The sequence below is a fragment of the Anabas testudineus genome, chromosome 24 (assembly GCF_900324465.2).
Source record: "Anabas testudineus chromosome 24, fAnaTes1.2, whole genome shotgun sequence".
Taxonomy (NCBI): Eukaryota; Metazoa; Chordata; class Actinopteri; order Anabantiformes; family Anabantidae; genus Anabas; species Anabas testudineus.
Window position 1 is genome coordinate 14,183,399 of NC_046632.1, and position 19,936 is coordinate 14,203,334.

At 39.2% G+C, this 19,936-nt stretch overlaps 1 protein-coding gene across 4 annotated transcripts in view; it reads right to left on the reverse strand.

The window, feature by feature from the left end:
- Positions 1-19,936, reverse strand: part of sipa1l1 (signal-induced proliferation-associated 1 like 1) — a 62,699-nt gene that overhangs the window by 19,525 nt on the left and 23,238 nt on the right. For 2 of the 4 annotated variants that reach the window (XM_026341093.1, XM_026341090.1), the window contains exons 2-10: positions 15,072-15,140; positions 9,720-9,828; positions 7,932-9,485; positions 7,474-7,696; positions 7,077-7,207; positions 5,436-5,624; positions 4,652-4,826; positions 3,411-3,514; positions 2,203-2,360 (exon numbers count right to left, since the gene is read on the reverse strand). In XM_026341093.1, coding sequence (XP_026196878.1) covers positions 2,203-2,360; positions 3,411-3,514; positions 4,652-4,826; positions 5,436-5,624; positions 7,077-7,207; positions 7,474-7,696; positions 7,932-9,353 — 2,402 coding nt within the window. In that variant the 5' untranslated portion in view covers positions 9,354-9,485; positions 9,720-9,828; positions 15,072-15,140. Of the gene's footprint in view, positions 1-2,202; positions 2,361-3,410; positions 3,515-4,651; positions 4,827-5,435; positions 5,625-7,076; positions 7,208-7,473; positions 7,697-7,931; positions 9,486-9,719; positions 9,829-11,139; positions 11,195-15,071; positions 15,141-19,936 lie in introns of all 4 variants that reach the window. The other 2 variants (XM_026341091.1, XM_026341092.1) reach the window with 2 other exon arrangements.

Below are 19,936 nucleotides of genomic sequence, written 5' to 3' on the forward strand. Positions count from 1 at the left end.
GGAAGGTACATATACCATAAGGTAGACCTCAAAGCACAAACCATTTAGGTTGTACAGTATTTACAGTAATGTTTGTGGTATAAGTCTATTCCATCTTAGTTAGACTCAGGATGGAGTTTTGAGGAAAGATTGGAAAAAGATGATATGACACTACCACCTACAAAACTTGAAACTGTAGGAACGATAATATTTTAATAGAATTATCACAGTGTACGACAAAGACCAAAGAAAGTGGTAAAGCCAACTGAATAGTGGGAACCAACCTGTGTAAGGAAGCAATCAATTTTGCACATCATTCTGTTACGTTTGACTCATCATACAGTCACTATTACCACATATTATGTAATGTTTGCTTGTCTAGTCTCTTGTCTAATCTCATAATTTCAGTGGCTGTGTGAAAAAAACAACAGTGGCTTATATTTAAGCTGATACAGGTATTTAGCCCTGAAGGCATACAGGATTTGATGCCTTACTTGTTTTCCTGGAAATTAATTCTCATGTTATACATTTCAACATATGTTTGTCTAGTGTAACACAAGTCTAATATATTCAACTGCAGCACTGCAGTAACTTTAAAAACTATTATACCTATAGTCAACAATACTGCATTAGATTGATATTTGTGTTGCTCTGGACATATTTTAAAGCATCATTAAAGGTTAAAATCAACCTGCTTGTAAAGCAGCTCTGCTCTCTATCATAGCCTGGTGCTAGAGTGCAGGATTCTGATGTATAAGAAAGTAAAAATATATTTTAAAAGCCTTTTAACACCACCTACTAAAAAGGTAATTATTTATCATAGTTTTGTCAAGTGGTATAAACAATATTTGCCATATATACACTGATAAATCATGGTCATATAATCCATATGACAATGACGTTTTTTTGTTTTTTTTTTAATCTAAAAAGAGCCAAACAAACTCGAGTTCACATCGCACTGGGTATCAACACAGATTAACACTGAGTAAGAAATTATGTGAAACTGCTACCTACAAATCAATTAACTGGGTTAGGAGAAAGACACAACTTCAGTCCAATAATGGCAATATTTTTCATTTATATCTTCTTTTCAGACTTCCTGCCGACATTTACAAAAGTTAAGTAATGTTACTGCAAACAGACCAACACCTTAGTAGTAACAGGTGCTTCTGACCACTAACAGTGAAGCCCTTTAGAGAGCAGGGGACATGTTTACATTGAACAATGGGGTGTGCTTCTTCTGAAACCTGAAATTCAATCTCTAACGTGTAATATTAGGTTTTAACTTCTGTAAACTTGATTCACATTTGTGAGTCACAGAATGCATGTGTAAATAGTATTTTCTCAATATTCACTCTATAGCATGGCTCTTTGTTTGTACTGTCGCTCATTACCAAAGTAGCCCCATGGGGGACAATTAAGACCTCAGACAGCAATTAAAAGAGCCATTAGTAAGAGAGGGATGAACTCATTGACAGAAAGATAAGAGAGACTGACATGAAACTAGATAACAAGACAGATGCAAGCATTACCAGAATGAAATGTCCTTCAGAAGTGAATAGTTTTAACAGGAACTACAGCTAAGGCAGAATATTTCTTATTTCTTAAAAATGACTCCAGGCTGGAACACTGTATTTTATATTATACGTCTCTGACAATGTGGTAATAAATCGTGAGCTGTAGAGAGGGCTCACAACACTCATAGCCTACTCCATGACAAAGTAATGGAACCGCAAATGCAACGAGTGCTACACAACTCTTTGAGCGCTATTATTTTAGCAATCACGGAAAGTGATTCATGAGAAGTCGTGTGCTTACAGTAGGTAAAACAAAAGCACTTTTTCTAAATATATAAAATACAATGGCCACAATACACATTATAAGACTACAACACTTTGTCTTTCTTATAAAGATTGACACAGAAAAGGTCAGCTGAAACACAACATGTTTTTTTTAAATGGAGTTATTATATTGCTGGTATCTGAAAACCCTACACACTACAGCCTAAATAGGTGTCTTGACAATGTCTGTCACATTTTAGAACAAATTGTTTACTTTTATCAATATATAAGTCTGTATATAACTTCTATAGGTTATACAAAGCTGACTAGACTCTTGGATCTGACCAACTCTCGCACACATTAAAAGGCACACACATTCTACTGGACATCTAGAAGTTTACATCCCATGTTGTACAGTTCATGAGGTGTTGTTAAATCTCACCTGTATGAGCTGTTGTCAGAACAGGGGTTATGTGCCCGCACGATCACAAAGACATGCTGGAAGTGTGAGCGAATATTTTTGGGAGTGAAGGGAAGTGCCCCAGGTTCTTGAAACACGATTGTGACGATATCATTCCCAATATGGCGCTTCCGCAGTAGCTGAAAATGTTATTGAACAGCAGGAGAAACTGGAATTATATTTTGAGTTATATAAGTTTACATATCATACAGAAAAACAAAGCTACACTTGCAACATGCTGAGGTGACTATCAACATTAAAAACATCCTAGAAGTCTTGCAAAAAGCAGTGATATAGCTTATCGAGACATTTGCTACCCATATGCTGTTGACAGGATGATAGAAACTTTGTGCTATGTTTTTACAAATCACTGGCCACAAGTTACCATAGAAACAACATTGTTTACACACAGCAACAGTTAGCCTGCTATTAGTTGTTAGCACTGCAAAATGCAGGCCTGCACCCAGATGAGAGACCTGAATCCATCAGAATGTTGGGAGGTTGTGAAGCAGAGCAAAATGGACACAAAATGGGCAAATCATTGGGGCCGATCTTGGACCATAACAGCACAAGGCTGAATGAACTGAGTCCAGGTTCACCCGGATGGTTTCCAGCTAGTGAGAGCAAATATCGCTCCACCTGCGATGTGTGGAGGAATGCTACAGCAGGGCTTTTGTCTGTGCTGCATTCAGACTTTGCCCTCTGTTCGCCCAGTAAACTCAAGTGACTCCGATAACTGCAGACTGATTTACCCGTCAATTTGGTGTCCCTGTTGTGCGTACCAGAGTAACACACTTTATTTACTGTATGTCACCTCTCTGATTATGTTTCATTATATTTTATGTATTATTGCTCTCTGCTGTATTTTTGTGCTATACTGTAGATTTATTCTGTTCTGATGTTTTTTTACTCCACTGCTGTGGCCCCTAAGGAGATCATTTAAGTATTACCTTACCTTCACTTCCCTTAAAAACTAAAAAATTATAACCTTGTAAAAGTAAAATGCATGTCAGCTGTATTGGATTGCATTAGATTGTACTTGTGTCCCTGAGAAAGTGGCTAGAGTGAATCAGAAAAATGAATGTGCGGGGTTTTTTTTAATCAACAACTAATAAATAAAAAAATGCAAACTATTTATAGATATATATATTTGCCATGTGGTGGAAGTGTGATATCCTTAATTAACATACCTGTTGTTTATTGTTGGGAGTGTAGGGAAGCATGGTGGACACATGGAACATGATCTCATAATCCTTGTATGTGGTGTACAAGGAGTGGGTGCCCGTCGAATCAGCTGACAGGGATACAATTATACGTAAATTTTTCATGCAAATTTTTCTCATTTGAATACAGAAAAAACAAAAAGAAATCCATTATCACAAAGTCCTCCAACAAGAACTGATCCCAGACCACCCACTCTGACAGATTTGACCCCTTGTCTGCAGTCAGATTGTCAAAAAACAGTCAACTACAAAACTAAAGTATTTATTGATAAGAATTTTCTGCTTTTGTTTTCTGTTATAAACTACTTTACAATCAACACCATCTTTATATTGTACATATTCCACTGCTGCAAATGCTGATCAGAAGACACAGTGTTCCTGAGCTCTTAACACTCTAACCCTAGAGAGAGCCGGTGCACATCAAAAACCACCTCCACAGTCTATAATGCACTCGACTCAGAGAAAAACAGTCACAAGGTGTTTAAATTCCCATACTTAACCTAGGTTGATTGCTTAAATTAAATGCACACTTCTATAGGGAGTGCTTGCATGGGGGTATTTAATTTACTATAGGTTACTGAAATTTGTATTATATGCCCTGCATGAGTTTAGGCTTCTCAAAGCATTTTGGGAAAGAACCTAATTGATATAAAGATAGTATAAAGTAGAATATCAAAAACGTGGAGGGAGCAAACATTAAAATCTTATTTGTGGCAAATGTGGACGTGGTCAGACAAAGGAAGGAGACACTGAGAAAAAACAGAGAAGACAGCAGTACTTTTCCCCACACAACAATATGACACCATAGGCCATCTGTCACGTCGGAAATTAAAAGGTCTTTTGCTTTTAAGGCTGTTAATAGCGAGAAACTGAAGACTCACTAAAAGGAGATCAGAAAGATCAAAGTAAACTGAGACTGGGGACAGGGCAGAAGCAAAAGTGTCAAAAGCTAAGGTTTAAGACCTAATTTATGAGCACTATATGTGGGCTGTCAGTAATTGCTGCTGACACTTTGCCATTTTAAAAAGACTATCTTTCTGGTTATTTTTAGATATTAGCTTTACACAATACAAACACGTCACTGACTGCATACCACAGTCAGTGGATCGGACATGTGGATCGGACATTAGTTTGGCAGTGTTAATACCATCTGAAGGTTTCTGAACTATACTTCTGAGAGAACTGCCACATTCTGTGTATGTACATACTTTTGGTGTCCAGCTGAGCCCGGTACTTGGTGAAGCCTTTCAGTCTAACCCTCTCCCCCAGTAGATGCAGGAACTCCTCAAGTGCAGGACCAGCTGATTCGTTGTTGTACATCTCCTCCTCACTACTCTGGCCTGCCATGCAGTACATCACCCCCACCTTTCTCTGGAAACTCAGCTGTAGAGAGAAAAGAGATTGTATATTACTGTGTAGAAATCGTGTCAAAGTAACCATGTTGGCATTTTTGTTGGCATTTTAAGTATTACCATTCCCGAGTTGTTCTGCAGTGATCACGGTGCCATTTTCCAGAGAAATCATGTTGACATTTACAGAGGTTTGGCTTCTGATGATTGCATCAGGGAGCAAAAGTATCAAAGAGCTAGCTTTGTATTTCTCTTCTTTTGAAGTTTTTGTGTGTGTGACAGTGTCAGACTTCCCCAATATAGTATGTGCAGGAGTTTCTCAACTCAATTTCCACATGTATAAGATTTTGGAAGTGATTTAAATACAGCATAAATACTAAATAACTATGCTCCACAATGAGACATACTCCTATGGAGAAACACCTACACAGAAAATAATTAATCAAACATTACATGAAAATTTAATGTAATTGCCATATATAATACAACAATGATAAATCATGGTTCAATGGGTCAATTTGAAGTTTGAATAGATCATATTCAACTGAGTAATTGTGTCCTTTTATTACCTGGACAGAGGGACACAAAAAGAAATTATTCCAATATATCCAATTCAGCCAGCCTAAGTCAGTTTGCTCCTTACCCCCTGCTCATCCAGCTTCATCAGCTGCTCCGTGACCTTAGGTGTGTTAAGTGCCAGACGTAGACAGTGAACATTGAGTTCAGGCACCAGGAACTCTAGCACCTCTTTGAGAGGCAGGCCTCGAGCTAAGCCATGCTTGGATGTGGAGGGTACTGCATCTTCCAAGATGGAGCCTCTCAGGGTATTCAGCTGGAGACAACAAACAAGGAAAACAGTAATGTCAAGGAAACAAAAATTTTAATCTAATGTGATTTAAGAAAAACTACTAACCAGCTGAAAGTAATGCAAAATCACAGTAGTATTGGAGCAGCATTGGAAAAGATTCACAGCAAAGATTTAAGCAAAACTAGCTGTCCAGTCAGAACGACCAAACTAGTAAGTCTATGTTTAGAAACCCACAAGGACGCCTGTGATTCAATAATACTCAATGTGTACTATAAGAGGGCTCTTATCAGTGAATAATATCCTTTGGAGCATCATGGACTCAGGATTGCTCATGAAATCAATCTTTTTTTCTTTGAGATGCAAACATTCTGCCAGATTATTTGCCTCTGCTGGTAGTATAAAAAAAAAGAATGCGTGCAGGTTTTGTTAACATGCTTTCTACTAGGAAGACCTTTAAGGTTAGAACAAACTTGAGTAGTGCTTCCACAAATAAATCAAGAGGACAGAAGGACTAAGACCTGATTATCTTTCATGAACAAACAAAAAAAGCTAAATATCCATAGTATATTAAGAATCACTTATTAAGTGTCTGTGGATTGTGCTTGTGTCTCTACATTGACCTATATTGATGAACACACTCAGGGTTAATCAAACTGAACTAAATAAGCCCTTTATCTGGGGACAGGGCACTTGCTGTACTCAGTGGACACTGGATTTCTCTTCAACATCAGTGCATCCCACTCACTCCCACACATAGAAACATATGTATACCTGCCCCCCTCCCTGGCCTGAAAATAGCAATTAGAGCAGAGAGGAAGGTAAGAGAAGAAAATAGAGAAAAACATAGCACAGTAGGTTGTGCGTCATCCCAAGAGATTGCAAGGGCTATTACTCATGATGCACTTCAATACGAGAGCAATGCTTTTCCTTCTCCACTCAAATACCTTTAGCGCTATTTTAGTCTTGTTTAAATGTGAAATGGCACCACTCAGTCCTTCACAAATGAAGGCTGACAAAGATGGTAGGTGGGTGTTTAGTTCAGGGAATAAGGTTATGGATCTGTGGCTCTAGTGAGTCTATAGAAGATGGCAGCTAGGAGATATTAGCAAAGGCTAGGAGGGATACACAAAAGATTTCCCATGACTGCAAAGTACAGAACTAGCATAATAAATAAATTAAATTAAATGTGCAATAATTTAAGGTGGTGTTAAAGATTGGGGGCAGTGGAATCTAGGACCTTGAGCCTTATCTGACAACCCTTAGATCAAGGATTTATAATCTCTCCTCCAACTGTTTCTTCAATAAGCTAAACTGTGTACATTAACTCCTACACTTAGGTTGTGTACATACTCCTACACAATCCAAACACACTCGGTACAGAAGGAAGAGCTACACTGATTGTATATCCTATCCCCAAGCTAGTAAAGAAAACAGAGCATGTTAGTTGTAAGAGGCTCATGTGTGCATTTTAATTACCTCACTTGTTCTGAAGATGACCCTGTAGTTATACTGTTGGCCATGGTCCTTGTGCTCTTCCAGCTTCTCCCTTCTCAGACTCACTGCCACTGGGCCAAGGTTTTCATCTACCCCGAGATAGTTCCAGTGTTCTAGGGTGAAGTTGAATGGGATTTAAAGGCGGGACGGATGTAAAGAATTGAAAAGAAAGACAGAAGAACAAGATTTTCTGAAATGAACCATGGACCAATGTGAAACACATTTCTTGAAGCGACACCTGGATAAATACACATATTCCACTTGAAATAGCACCGTTTGATGCCTGCAACAGCCATGTTCAGGCTCTGTTAATCACCTTTCAAAAGACAGACAAAAAAAAACCCAAATCTTAAAGCTCAAACTATTGTATTTTGCCTACCTCTGAGGTAGAAGTACTTTCGATAGTAATAGGCGCCGAGGTCAACGTGTTCCACAATGTATCTTTTAGACCTGTCAGCATGTTGGCTGGGCCCATCTTTGGAAGCTTCCAACACAGCCACACCAGCGTTGGTAAAATGGGTAGTGAGGGTGGCATCCAACGGTCCTTCCTCTGTACTGCCAGAAGAATTACTTGAGCTCCCTCCACTGCCTATACTGCCCTGCTAAAGGATGAAAGACAAGACAAAATAAGGTGAGCAGGCTGACAACTATCATTATATTTATTGCAATGGACAACAAGCAATTGTTAATATCTTTGTGTTCAAAATGCCCAGATACTTCATGGATTAACTTTATTCAAAAGAGTCACAGATCCTAATCTTTTCAGGAGTAAAAGCAGTAATCATAAGTAAAGCAGACATCATTTCAGGAATAGTCATTATATTGTATAAACCTTACCTGTTTAGCAGGACAGATGTTCCTCTCACCCTCTCCACCAATCTCATTTCTGAAACAAGGGCAACTAAGAACCAGATCATTGCTCTTGTCATCACCAGGGTCCAAAGCAGGGTTGGTGCCGTGTCCCCCTCCAGTACCCTCCTTGCTCAGCTCTTCTTGTGAGCCACATGGTGACCCATAGACTCCACTCTGATTGGAAGATAGGGAGGAAGTAGCTGAAGCAGATGCAGCAGCAGCAGCCGAGGCACCAGTAGTGGTGTTTTTGCGTTTGGACCCAGACTGTCGACTTTGAATGGCCTCATTGAGGTCAAAAAGTAGAGACTGGACATCAAAATGGGCAAAGCCTTTTTGGCACATCCAGGGTTTGGGAGGTGGGCCACTCTCCTCTCCTTTACCCCCATCTTCAGCATCTGAGCCAGCCCTTGATGTATCGCCCTCCACCTTCACGCTGCGCAGCTTACGGAATATTGACTCTCCACCTGTCTCTGATTTTGACCTCCTCTTCAAGTGCTTTTCTCGTTCCTTCAGTCGACTGGCAGGACTTCCTCTGGCTGAACCTAAAGGTCCATCTGGCAGGTCAAGGGCAGCCTGTTTTATCGGGGCCACAGTAAGAAGCTCTGTAAGCCTTTCTGGTGCTGGACTTCGCTGATCAGGGGCTTCAGAGGACTGGTATCCCTTCAGCATGTCAAAAAAGCTTTCTCCTGATACACCATGTTTATCTATAGAGGAAGTGCTGCCATACTCACGGTGCATGGGTGTCCACCCAGAGAAGGACCAGCCCTCATTACCATCCCCATCCAACTCACTGATGGTTATATCACTGTTACTGCGCTGGCGAATACGCCTCATGCCTTTACGAGGTGAGCCCAGATAACCATCCGGTGACAGGAAGCGATTATCCTTTCCCTTGCTCTGCATCTTGTTCTTTAGTGTGTTGTGGATGTTTCGCAGCATGGATGAGTCCTGTGGGCTTATCAGGTGGCCCAGCTTGGCTGACAGATTGCTGTGAGCTGTGACGGCTGACACCCCTCCTCCACCGCCACCGCCACCACTACCACTACCGCCACTTCCACCTCCTCCCCCTCCCCCTCCTCCAAGTCTCTCTCTATCTCCACTTCCTGATCCTGAAGAGCTAGTGGTATTCGTAGAGCTGGGTGAGTCAGTTTCAACTGTGATATGCCAAACACCTCCTCCTCCCCCATCTTTCCTTGGTGGCCAGTCAGCCACACGAGCCCGGACCCCCATCTTGGGGACACCAGGGTTGGTGCCAGTGGTGGAGGAAGAGGAGATGTGAGCACTCTCACTACGGGGAGGTGGTGCCCCTCCATTGGGCAGTCGCAGGCGGCGAGTATAGAACTCATCAGAAGCTGGCACTGAGCCCCCAACTGAGCGTTCTGTCTGTGAACGCTTCAGACTGGTCATGATGGAGATGGGAAAGGGTGCAGGGAGGGGAGATGGGAGGGAAAGATAGGGATGGGGTCCTGACTGGATTAGATTTGGGTCAACATGCCCACTGAGTAAAGTGACAAGAGAATCTCACAGGCACATTTGGTGCTGCAGAAAGAACAAAGGAAAAAAAACAAACAAACAATTTTAAATCAATGGTGTCCAAAAATTAGAAGATATTGTAAAGATGGCTTGCTTTAACATTTGAGAAACACTGAGTACTAAGAATGCAGTACAATGCACATAACATACTAATTACATGCATCAGTAATATCACACAAACTATGTTCATGACTGTAAGTTTGAATTCTTTATAGTGAAAGAATAATAGAGAGGTTGTACCTTTTCAAATGTGAATGGAAAGAAATGTGCTGATGTTGACCTTTCACAGCTGTAGTCTCTAAAAGGTGGTCTGCATTGCAATCATGGAGTGAACTAGGAGAACTTTGTTCTGTGAATAAAAGAAAAAAATCATTGGTAAAAAAGAAAGGTACAGGGAAATAAAGGAAGAAACTTAAGCTTAAAATATTCCCAACAGACTCTCTTGGACTGGACTAATAGAATGATTGTGTAATATGTAGAGTAAAAAAGACATTAGAAGCCAGTGTTTTTGGAGCTTAACACATAGTGAGTCTATTTATTACAATGTTTTAATGCTCAACGATGCAACCTGTATAACCGGCTTTATTTCTGTCCCAGTACAGCACTGTTCAAGTAATAAGTCACTGATAGATAAACTATTAACAGCTTTGGCTCCTCTAACGTGACTAAAAGTCAATGTGTATATTTTTGTGTGCTGACTAGTGACAAGAGAGCTGAAGCTTCACACTGTGAAATTCTTTTTGACTGTCATATGACATTTATGTGAAGAAAACCTTATCTCTAACAAAGGAGAACAGATAGCATTATATGACTATTTTAAGGATACTGATTATGCTGTCAAATTTGAGGAGTGCACACATCCTCATGTACAGGTGGTAGTCATTAGTCTGAATCAAGCAATGCACAGATATGGGATTTTGGTGAATCCATCGTGGAACACAAGTAAGAACAAACATCATAGGGAAAAGTAAGATTAAGTCTAGGATAAGAGTACAAAAATGTTGCAGATTTGTTTTGGTATTAACATAGCCATCCCTCGGAGCAATGAAGAATGTATGACCTAGCTTATGAAGACCTTGGATAACACTTAGACCGCCTACACAAAGCAGTATTTTCCTTGAAGGGTTAAGGATATTTATGAAATATAGAATGAAAGACACAAATATCAACATTATCACAGCCATCAATTAAAAACTAAAATAATCTAAAGTGGTCCTATCTCTTACTTCATTGCAAGTCGAATGCTGACACAGTATTCTGGCACTTTTCAAAAAGCTCCTTTACCTAGACTCGATTGCTCAATTTCCCCATTAGGCTAAAAGACTGTTACACTGTTAACAGCCGTGTTCCACAAGTGATATGCTCATCCACACCATATCAAAAGGTTCACCAGAAGAGAATGTGCATTAAACTACTGAATGACATTGTAATGGTCAACATAGGTATGTAAGGGTCATAAAGGTTAGGTAGTTATTTTTATTAATTCACCATGACAAAATTGACACTACATAAATGTATTAATGTGTAATGTAGCCCCACAGTGCTCTAGGGACATGCAGAGAATTTAAAACTAAATACAAAGAACAGTTCATAAGTCCTGGTCCAAACATGTGGTCAGTCATTCAAAGAGCAAACAACTCAGCATATCCCAACTAACTACCTTTTCTTTCTCTGCAGAGAAGTATGTAGTACTCTTTAATGAGAGCTGGAGAGAGCTAAAAAAACAGAGTAAAGAGAAGAGTTAGAGGACAGAGTGAGAAGGGAGAGGATTATACTGTTAGACTGGGAGACTGGGAATTGAAATGAATGAATGTGGCACAGCATGCCCCTCTGCAATTGCTGAGGACCAATTATACTGAGAGACATTCAGTAACCTTTAGCAATGTCTAATTGAGGTCGACTTTGGAGGTAAATATGTAGTATCGCTGTTCAGTGCAGTTAAGTCCCGGGTGTTTGCTGGCCAATTCAACTGGAAACTGTTAGCAGATGGACTTCTTTGTATCCGATAGATAATAATGGCTATAACATAAACACAGCAAAGCAAAATCATGAATGTGTTGTTGTAGACTCGATAGTACAAATACAAATGTGACGAGTGGGCAATGTTGTGTTAAAAACATAATAAGTTAAGTTTGATACTGGCTACGTCAGTCAAGCAGAAAGTATTGTGGAAAACATTCTGTAGGTCACACAACAGTTTTATTAATGAGCACAGCATTTCATGAATTGTTAATGATTAAACATTTCCAACTGCTGATTGAGAAAATTGCCAAAATGTGAATCCCTAATGATTACCAAACCAAGAAAGGACAGGAATATGATGTGTCATGATGGGAAGATGTGAACCTACAGTATCTTTAACAAACTCTTACAGTTTTGAATTTGTGACCATATTTCTCTATTAAGCTCTGTTTAAGCAGTATTATTGTTGTTGTTGCTGCTGTTACAATTAGTATTTATATTTATAGTGGTAATAGTCATAATATGTATAGTACCAGTAGCTGCAGATGAACAACAGTGACAGCAGTAACAATCGAATTCGTTGCAGAACAGAAGCCCTGCTTGGCTCGCTAAAACAACTGTCCAGGTTCTTTTGGGAAAAAAGAAAAGAGTAAAAATGACAATTCGTAATTTAGTATATTTAACTTCAATAAACAATTATTGTTCAGCACAAAGATAGAGCTGTTCTTTCCCATGGAAGGTGTAATTATTACCTCATGAGATTTTGCAGACCAGTGTAATAGTTACAAACAATGGTGCAACTTATTGTGGTATAATGTTTTGTCTGAAAAAATGACTAGCTTAAATACAGCTGTGGAAAATGCAAGCCCCAACAATACTAGTAGTGTACTCCAATTAGACTCTGAGACTGTGTTGAGTGGGTTGAGTCTTGTCTTCTTCTCTTGAGTCTTTCCTGATAACAATTATTTAAAGGTTAAAACAGAAACAGGTTTAAGAAACAAGACCTAACACAGAGGGGTTTAATTTATTATGCTGTTCATAGACAAGTGTTGTTGTTTTGTCATTATTGTTACTGTGGTGATATAAAAACATGTACATCATAGAAAATTTGTTAAAAATGTTATTTTTGGCTGCCATAGTCTAAAGGTTGTTGTCAAGCAGCACAGGTGTTCCAGTACGTGCACTGTGTGACTATGAATCTGCTCCAGCACACAGTGACTCATGCACACCTGAAAAATTAAAGACCAGATAAGTTCATTAACTAAGTGACTGACAGAGGTTAGCACAAAACAATGAAAGGAGGGGGAGTGAGGAAAAGGCTCTTGAAAAAAGAACGTGCATAGCTCAGGTGCAAAGTTTAAGACCTTATGTCATCCATTTATACTCATCATTTTCAGAAATACTACCAATAATAATACTAATTTGAAATCTGTTAATATTTTAGACAATTGCAGGGTGGATTAGAAGTCTGTAGTCATTTATCCCTCCATATTGTAGCTGAAAAAAATGGATGGAAAAATTATAAAAGCAGAAGAAGAGCATGAAAATAAAAAACTATACACTAGTTATGCTATTTACATGCGACCAAATAACTGACAATTATACACCTGTTTTCCCAGACAGACATCATTACCACACTGACTGGTGAGTCAAGTGAAGTCAAGTCAAGACGTGTCATGTTTTTGTAATCGTGAGAATACATGGAGTGCGCCTATGTGTTTTACAAGCCTCTAACATCCTCACAAACTCTAAAAAAATAAACACTCAGCTAAAACTAAAGGTCTCTCTTTGCTAGAGATGCAGCAACAGCTCCATGTGAGGAAATGCCAATTAAAAATAAACAGAAAGCGAGAGAAACACACTAAAACTTTGATAGTATGCCCTTACAACACACCTGCTGCTACTGCTACATGTGTGCGCACATGCATTCATTCACAAGTGGGTGTTAAGTTACTGCAGGTAACACAAAGAATTGTAGACATTCAGTGCACACTCACAGTGTCTCCTACTGCTGCACAAAAAAAATACAAACAGATCCCAGATAAAGAGGGCTGTTGCGTCACATTATTTTTTTTCTCACCTAAGCCATCTTTCCCAGCCTGAGTGGCATTAGTGACTCCCAGTTTTCAGTGGCTTCAGTGTTTATGTGACTGCAGATGGGAAAAACATACAACTCTTCCAACTTTGCTAAAGTTTATGCAGAAAGTTTTAAAGTAGTTGATACATATAGTTTAAAATGTTCAGTAGCAATTTCAACTCATCAGATCTCTCTCTCTCTCACTCACACACACACACACACCAGTCGTGACTGCACCAGCAAAATGCCGAAAACAAAAACGTAATACAAAAATGCCAGACCTCTTGGGTATTAAAATGTAATACTCCTGCCCCAGTGTTCTTACATGCTATACGGCCATTTGAAAGCCAAACAGCCTTTCATCTCAGCTCGTCTGAAAGTAGATGAGGAAATGGCAGGCCAAGACACAGAGGCAAGATAAGGAGGAAAAAAAAATAAATCAAACATTATTCTCTTTGAAAGCTGCCAGGCAGCAGGCAGTGCAAAGTGTTTCAGCTCAGAGGTTTTCAAAGTGAAACTGTAATTGTGTGGAAAGATAAACGTGCTTTGCTGTTTCTTCTCCCTCTGCAGAGCTTGGCAGTAGGGTGGAGTCTCGTCTCCGGTTCACTGAAATGCAAAAGGGGTTTTTTGGGTTCTCTGAAGACTACAGTTGTTGTCTTTTTCTCTGGAGTGTGAAATTGCGAATGGCATTTTATAGCATACACAACTCTATTCCCAGCTATCACAGCGTGGCGATGGAGGCGGTGGAAGGAGATGAGCATAGAGATTTGCCCAAGTGATGAGAGTTTGTGTCCAGCTACACTAAGTGGCTTTCATTTTATAGAGGAATATATGAATTTTGCTAGAAAGGTACATAAAAGGTGAATAAATATAAAAGTTTCATAACAAAATGCCACAAAAGACACAGAAAGGACAGAACAGAATCAAAAGAATGTAAAGAGTGAGAAGTCAAGTGATGAGAAGTTACAATAGCTGCATGGACATTAAAAGATTGACTTTTAAATAAAAATATATGAATGGCCTTATACAGAGGAAAATAAACCAGGTGGAAGTCTTATACTGGTGTAATTCTATGTGTCAAAGGGCTAAATTAATCTTTTATGTAGTGCTTTAGAGGAGTGCTAAATATAAAGATATATATCATACATTAAAATATAAACTACAAATTTTGCAGTATTATTTATGACCCTATAATACCTATAATGCTATAATACCCTATGTTTGTGTATAAGGTCTCTAAAGAAACACAGCATCTTTTGGTTATTAATATTGTTTTTAAATACCTCAAACAGCAACAATCAAGTGCATAAGCCTTAATTATAGTCTTAATGTCAAAGCTTGTTTATCTGAATGACCACTCTGTTTCACACCTCCATTGTTGCAGCAGCTTTTGACTGTTTCATTAGTCAAACAGATGTTTCTGAAGCACTGAGTCACAAACATGCAATATCTAATTTCCATATTTGTGACTCAGTTCTTAATGTCTCTTTTGATATTTGTATTAGTTTCATTGTAACTTGATTTATCCTCCACGCAATTTCAAATATTCTTACCTCTGGCCTCAATTAAAAATGGCTTTCCTTCGAATGTGGGTGCCCGGATTGCTTGTACACATAAATCACCTAAGAAGAAAAAAAAGAAAATGATGACAGATCAACTCCTACCTCTTTTATCTTTTCTAAATTTTGTTATATTCTGAATTAAAATGGATGTGAAGATGCAGTAATATCAATCAACTGATGACTGTCAAATCTCCTTGAGGCGATTCAAAGACCGGATTCGCACTACATTGCCGTATAATTGTGAAATGACAACAAAATTACGTGTTTGGTGGAGGCACTGCAAATTGTATATCGTTAACAATACTGAGTGTAGATGGCAGCGTATGGTTTTTATATTTTTGTGGAAATGGAGCTGAAAGTACAGATTGATTAAATTGCCTATTAGAAAGCTGCATTCAGAGTTGTCACTCAGAGGATGGCTGAGGTGATTGGTCATATAGTGGGAAGTGGCTAAGAATTAAGAATAGCAATGCATTTACTGTAAGAAATGTAACATGTTAGCACATCCCATCTCCCAGCTCACTGGATTCACATCTATGATTATGTCCCTATCTATGAAAGAAGCATCATCACCAAAAGTACATATTGTTTTTCTGTGGGGAAAAACAAGACATAGAAGGTGATAGGAAATATAAAGGGAAACCAAGACGGGGATTTAGTGAAGACAGACAAAGATAAGTGCCACTTAGTGATTCAGGAACACAGTGTGAAACAATGACACAAATAGCTATAACCTTCCTACATCCTACGTGTGTGTGTGTGTGTGTGTGTGTGTGTGTGTGTGTGTGTGTGTGTGTTCTGTCAAACAATACAATTTATGTTCTATGATGAGCATATAAGCATAATAGCCAACTTTCCATATTTCCATTATAGAAACATCTCTTGCACCAAAGAGTTACAGTACAGAGACGGGGAATATTCAACCCATGAAACGAGTAGGTGGAAAGAAGGTGTGTGTTATGTGTGTGTGTGTGAAACAGGCATTTTGATTAAATATTAAATACAGTATTAATGCACAAGAAATCTAGTATACAGCTGTTATTGTAAAAATTACAGGAACAATTTAATGCAACACCACAGCACTCCAAACTAACTTCATTGGGATTATAATTCTTAACTTTTGTTGGCATGCTAGTTTTTTCATAGAGGCAGATGTTCCAGTTTGGCATTGCCAGTTCAGCTTCTAATGGAGCAAGTGCTGCCCATTCAGCTAAATTCCTATAGTCTGCTCTTAACCATCACACTGGCTTTAAATCTTTCACACAAGGCAGTGGTATCTGTGTCACGTGATCTCAGATGATTCAGGTCCATACAACCAATTTGCTGTCACGCTGACTAATCTATTATTTATGACAAACAGGGAAGATCGTGGGGAGTAGTTGGTAGACAGGTGGAGTAATTTCACAGCAAGCTGATCTGTTCTTTATAGGCTGATAATGATGTAACTGCATTACCTCACAGCTCAAACTATCACTTGCCTCTCACTGAGAGATCACTGAGCAATTCTTGTGTCTGATGTCACCAACATGTGCTGCACATGGATGACTGAGCATGTACTCACTTGCCGTCAGGTCTTTTTGCACACACTGCCCCTACTGGTCTTCACAATACAATAATACAATAAACAGATAGCTCCACATTCCTCCTCACTGCACCTCACTAAAGTTTGTACTGTCAACTTGAGTTTTGGCCTCTAAGCCCTGATATGGAAGGATATGCTTAATCCTCCAGATCTGGGTTCAGTTTTACTGTTAGGATGTGGGATACTCTACCAGGGGGGTTTCTGTGTTCCATGGCACTGTACTAAGGAAACCCCATTTAATAACAAGCCATTTCAGTTGGGCTGTCCACCCATCCATGAGAGAGGCAGGTGGCAGCTCAGTGGACTGATCAGGCACGACAAAAGTTCAAACTCATTCTGTACCACAAATCCAGTGGGCATACAACAATTGGTCTAGTACACATAAGTCACGTCTCTGACTCACGTGTAAGTTCTGCGTCTGATTCTACCAAAATATTAAGGGATCATGCATTTATGTACTTTGAAATTTAGATATTAGATCAATTTTATATATTATATCTACTATGAGCTGCCGGGCAGAGTTGAAATCACTTTTAAAATATGAAGATATCCCTGATTATTAGTGTCTCAAACTGCAATATGATGCAACCTAATACAAATGGAGCACAGAAGTAGTAAAACATAAGCTGTAAAAGGAATGAAAATACTGTCTCTGTATTGCACATCTGAGAAGCTAGTGTTTCCTTCTCTGAAACACCTTAGTATTTGCTGACATTTACTGCAAAATGCATGTGATCACACCTTGTCCACTCTTGGATGTGTCCATACAACAATAAATAAATAAACAGTGGACACTTGCATGCACTCAGGCACACACAGACTGAGTGAGGCTCCTATGTATTCCATTCCATTTACCGTATCCCATCACTGCCTAAAAATAGGCAATTGAAACCAACCAACCTGCAGGCATTATATTTGATGGATACTGTTCAGGGTCCAAAGATTTATAGAGATTTGACAGTAGCTACAGTGTGTATGTGTGTGTTTGTGTATGTACACGTGTAGACACGGGTTAAATTAGGCTTAGTTTAGGGTAAGGGTTGAGATTAGGTATTTGATCTTTTTTGCTATATTCTTTATTAATTCCCAAAGAGATGTTTTTGTGAGCCTAGGGAATGTGTTATGTCATCAAATGTCAAAATGACCGTTTATGTAATCCAATACTTGATACTGCAATACTGTCCTTAAGTAATATACAAGGATGGACAAAATAAGCAAAACCTCCAAATAGCTTGTGAGTAACCTGAAACTGACATACAGTACATAATAAAAAAAACCTTTTAGGAATTCTTTTGTTTGATTCAACAGAATATTTTAAGTATTACAACAGATGAAAATTGCATCAACCAGCATTACACTTTGCTACAGGAGCACTTCTGTCGAATCAGGAAACTGCGTCACCACCAATTCCTTCCTTGGACCACTTTTGTTTGTTTGTTCCAAAGACAGGACAGATCGCGATTTAACACTGTTTTCATATGTCTAGTCTTTAATAGCCTGGAAGCAGCATTCACCTGACGACTGAGTAGAATGTGGGTAAGATCCGTAACAACTGGTCAGAAATGACTTGAGATTCTTCACAAATCCTGTGAGAATGGAAACTTGTGTGTGTGCTTGTGTAAAAACAATCATGGACGTCAACAACTTCAGTGACATTAAGGCTGAAAAAAAAAAAAAAAAAAAAAAGATGAAGTGCTGATTTCAGGTGAGATCCTGGATGGAGAGGCATCTATATAGCCTACATAAGACATTTAAGGCAAAATAACAGGTATTAGGTAAAGCTAGAGTTACTACAGGTCACCTTTCATGAGTTTAAATAACCCTGAGGGACTCCAAGGAAAAAACTACCTCTAATCTCTGCCAATAAGATGATGCTAAACAGCCATTTGTTGTTGAATTGGGCACAAGTACACGCCCCCCAGGAGATTTACAATTTAAAAGTGTTTGCATCAATGCTACACTCGACTATCAGGGCAAACTATTCATTTAAGGTGTGCTTTTTTTCCACTCCTTCCCACTCCTAGGACTGCTGCATCTGGTTGTAGGTTGGTCTGACCTCAGCGGCACAGTGGCATTGTCAAAAATAAAACTAATAATGAGGTAAAATGTGCCTTCATTTGAGCACTCCAACCAATTTTTCTGTCCGCATCCATTCAATTACACTTAATAGAGCAAAATGCCATTAAAATAGTAAAATACGTTCTGGGCTCAGTCAGCTGTGCTCAGACGGCAGCAATGATGCTGCCTGGTCCTTAGTAAGAGCCACCTCCGCACCACCACTGAGAGCCCTCTAATCTCTGCCAATCAGATGACGCTAAACAGCCATTTGTTGTTGAATTGGGCACAAGTACACGCCCCCTCCTCATTTCAACAGCCACTGCAGACCCTAGCAAAATGCTGGCAACCTAGCAAAGGCAGGGATAGAAGTGAGGGAGACAGAAATAGCAGAGTGGTGAATAATAGAGAAAAAGAACTGTGGTGTAATTAACACGGTGGCTGGGGGCTGATGTACTGTAGAGAGATTGGGAGTGAAGTGAGGGTGTTGAGAGAGAGGATGGGGAAGAGCTATACAAGGACAAATGAGAAATTTAATTAATTAAGGAGGAGAGACTTTCATAAAAAAGGAATGTAAAGAACCAGTCACATCCTAAAGAGTAAATAAAATCCTGGCAGCTGGCCAGAACTTTGGTCATACTCAAATTATAGGTTTTTATAAAAGGGACTCTATGCATAAAGAAAATGTGAGCTACTGCGCAACAAAAAAAAAAACATTTAATGCATCACAAAGCACTGGTTTACAAGGGTTCACACAGAGAGGGAGAAAGGCAGGGACAGAAAGAGAAATGTAGTTAATAACATGTTTCACAGCAGCAAGTACATCTCACCATGGTCTTACTCCCTCTGCTTTAATTCTGTAACACAAAGTTCACTTTTAGCTGGTACGAAACAAGCCTGTGGAGTAAATAAGGACGTCTTATTATCCACTGCCTTACAGCACAGGTGATTTCTTTAGTCACAGTGAGAACACCATGGATTACAGTCAGCAGAAAAGAGCTGCAGATTTTCAAAATGGCGCATCTCTGCGTGGGCAACAGCACTGCAGTGAGGAGAGGAGTGAGAAGGACTGAGAATTAAAGCAGTTCACCCTTCAAAACTTGTGCATGTGTAGTTTAGTTAAAAGGGCAGACAGGTGGGAAATAAGAGGCATGAAAACACACCAATAAGGAAACTAAATTTGAATGAGGCTGATGAGCAATTCAACTAATTTTATTAG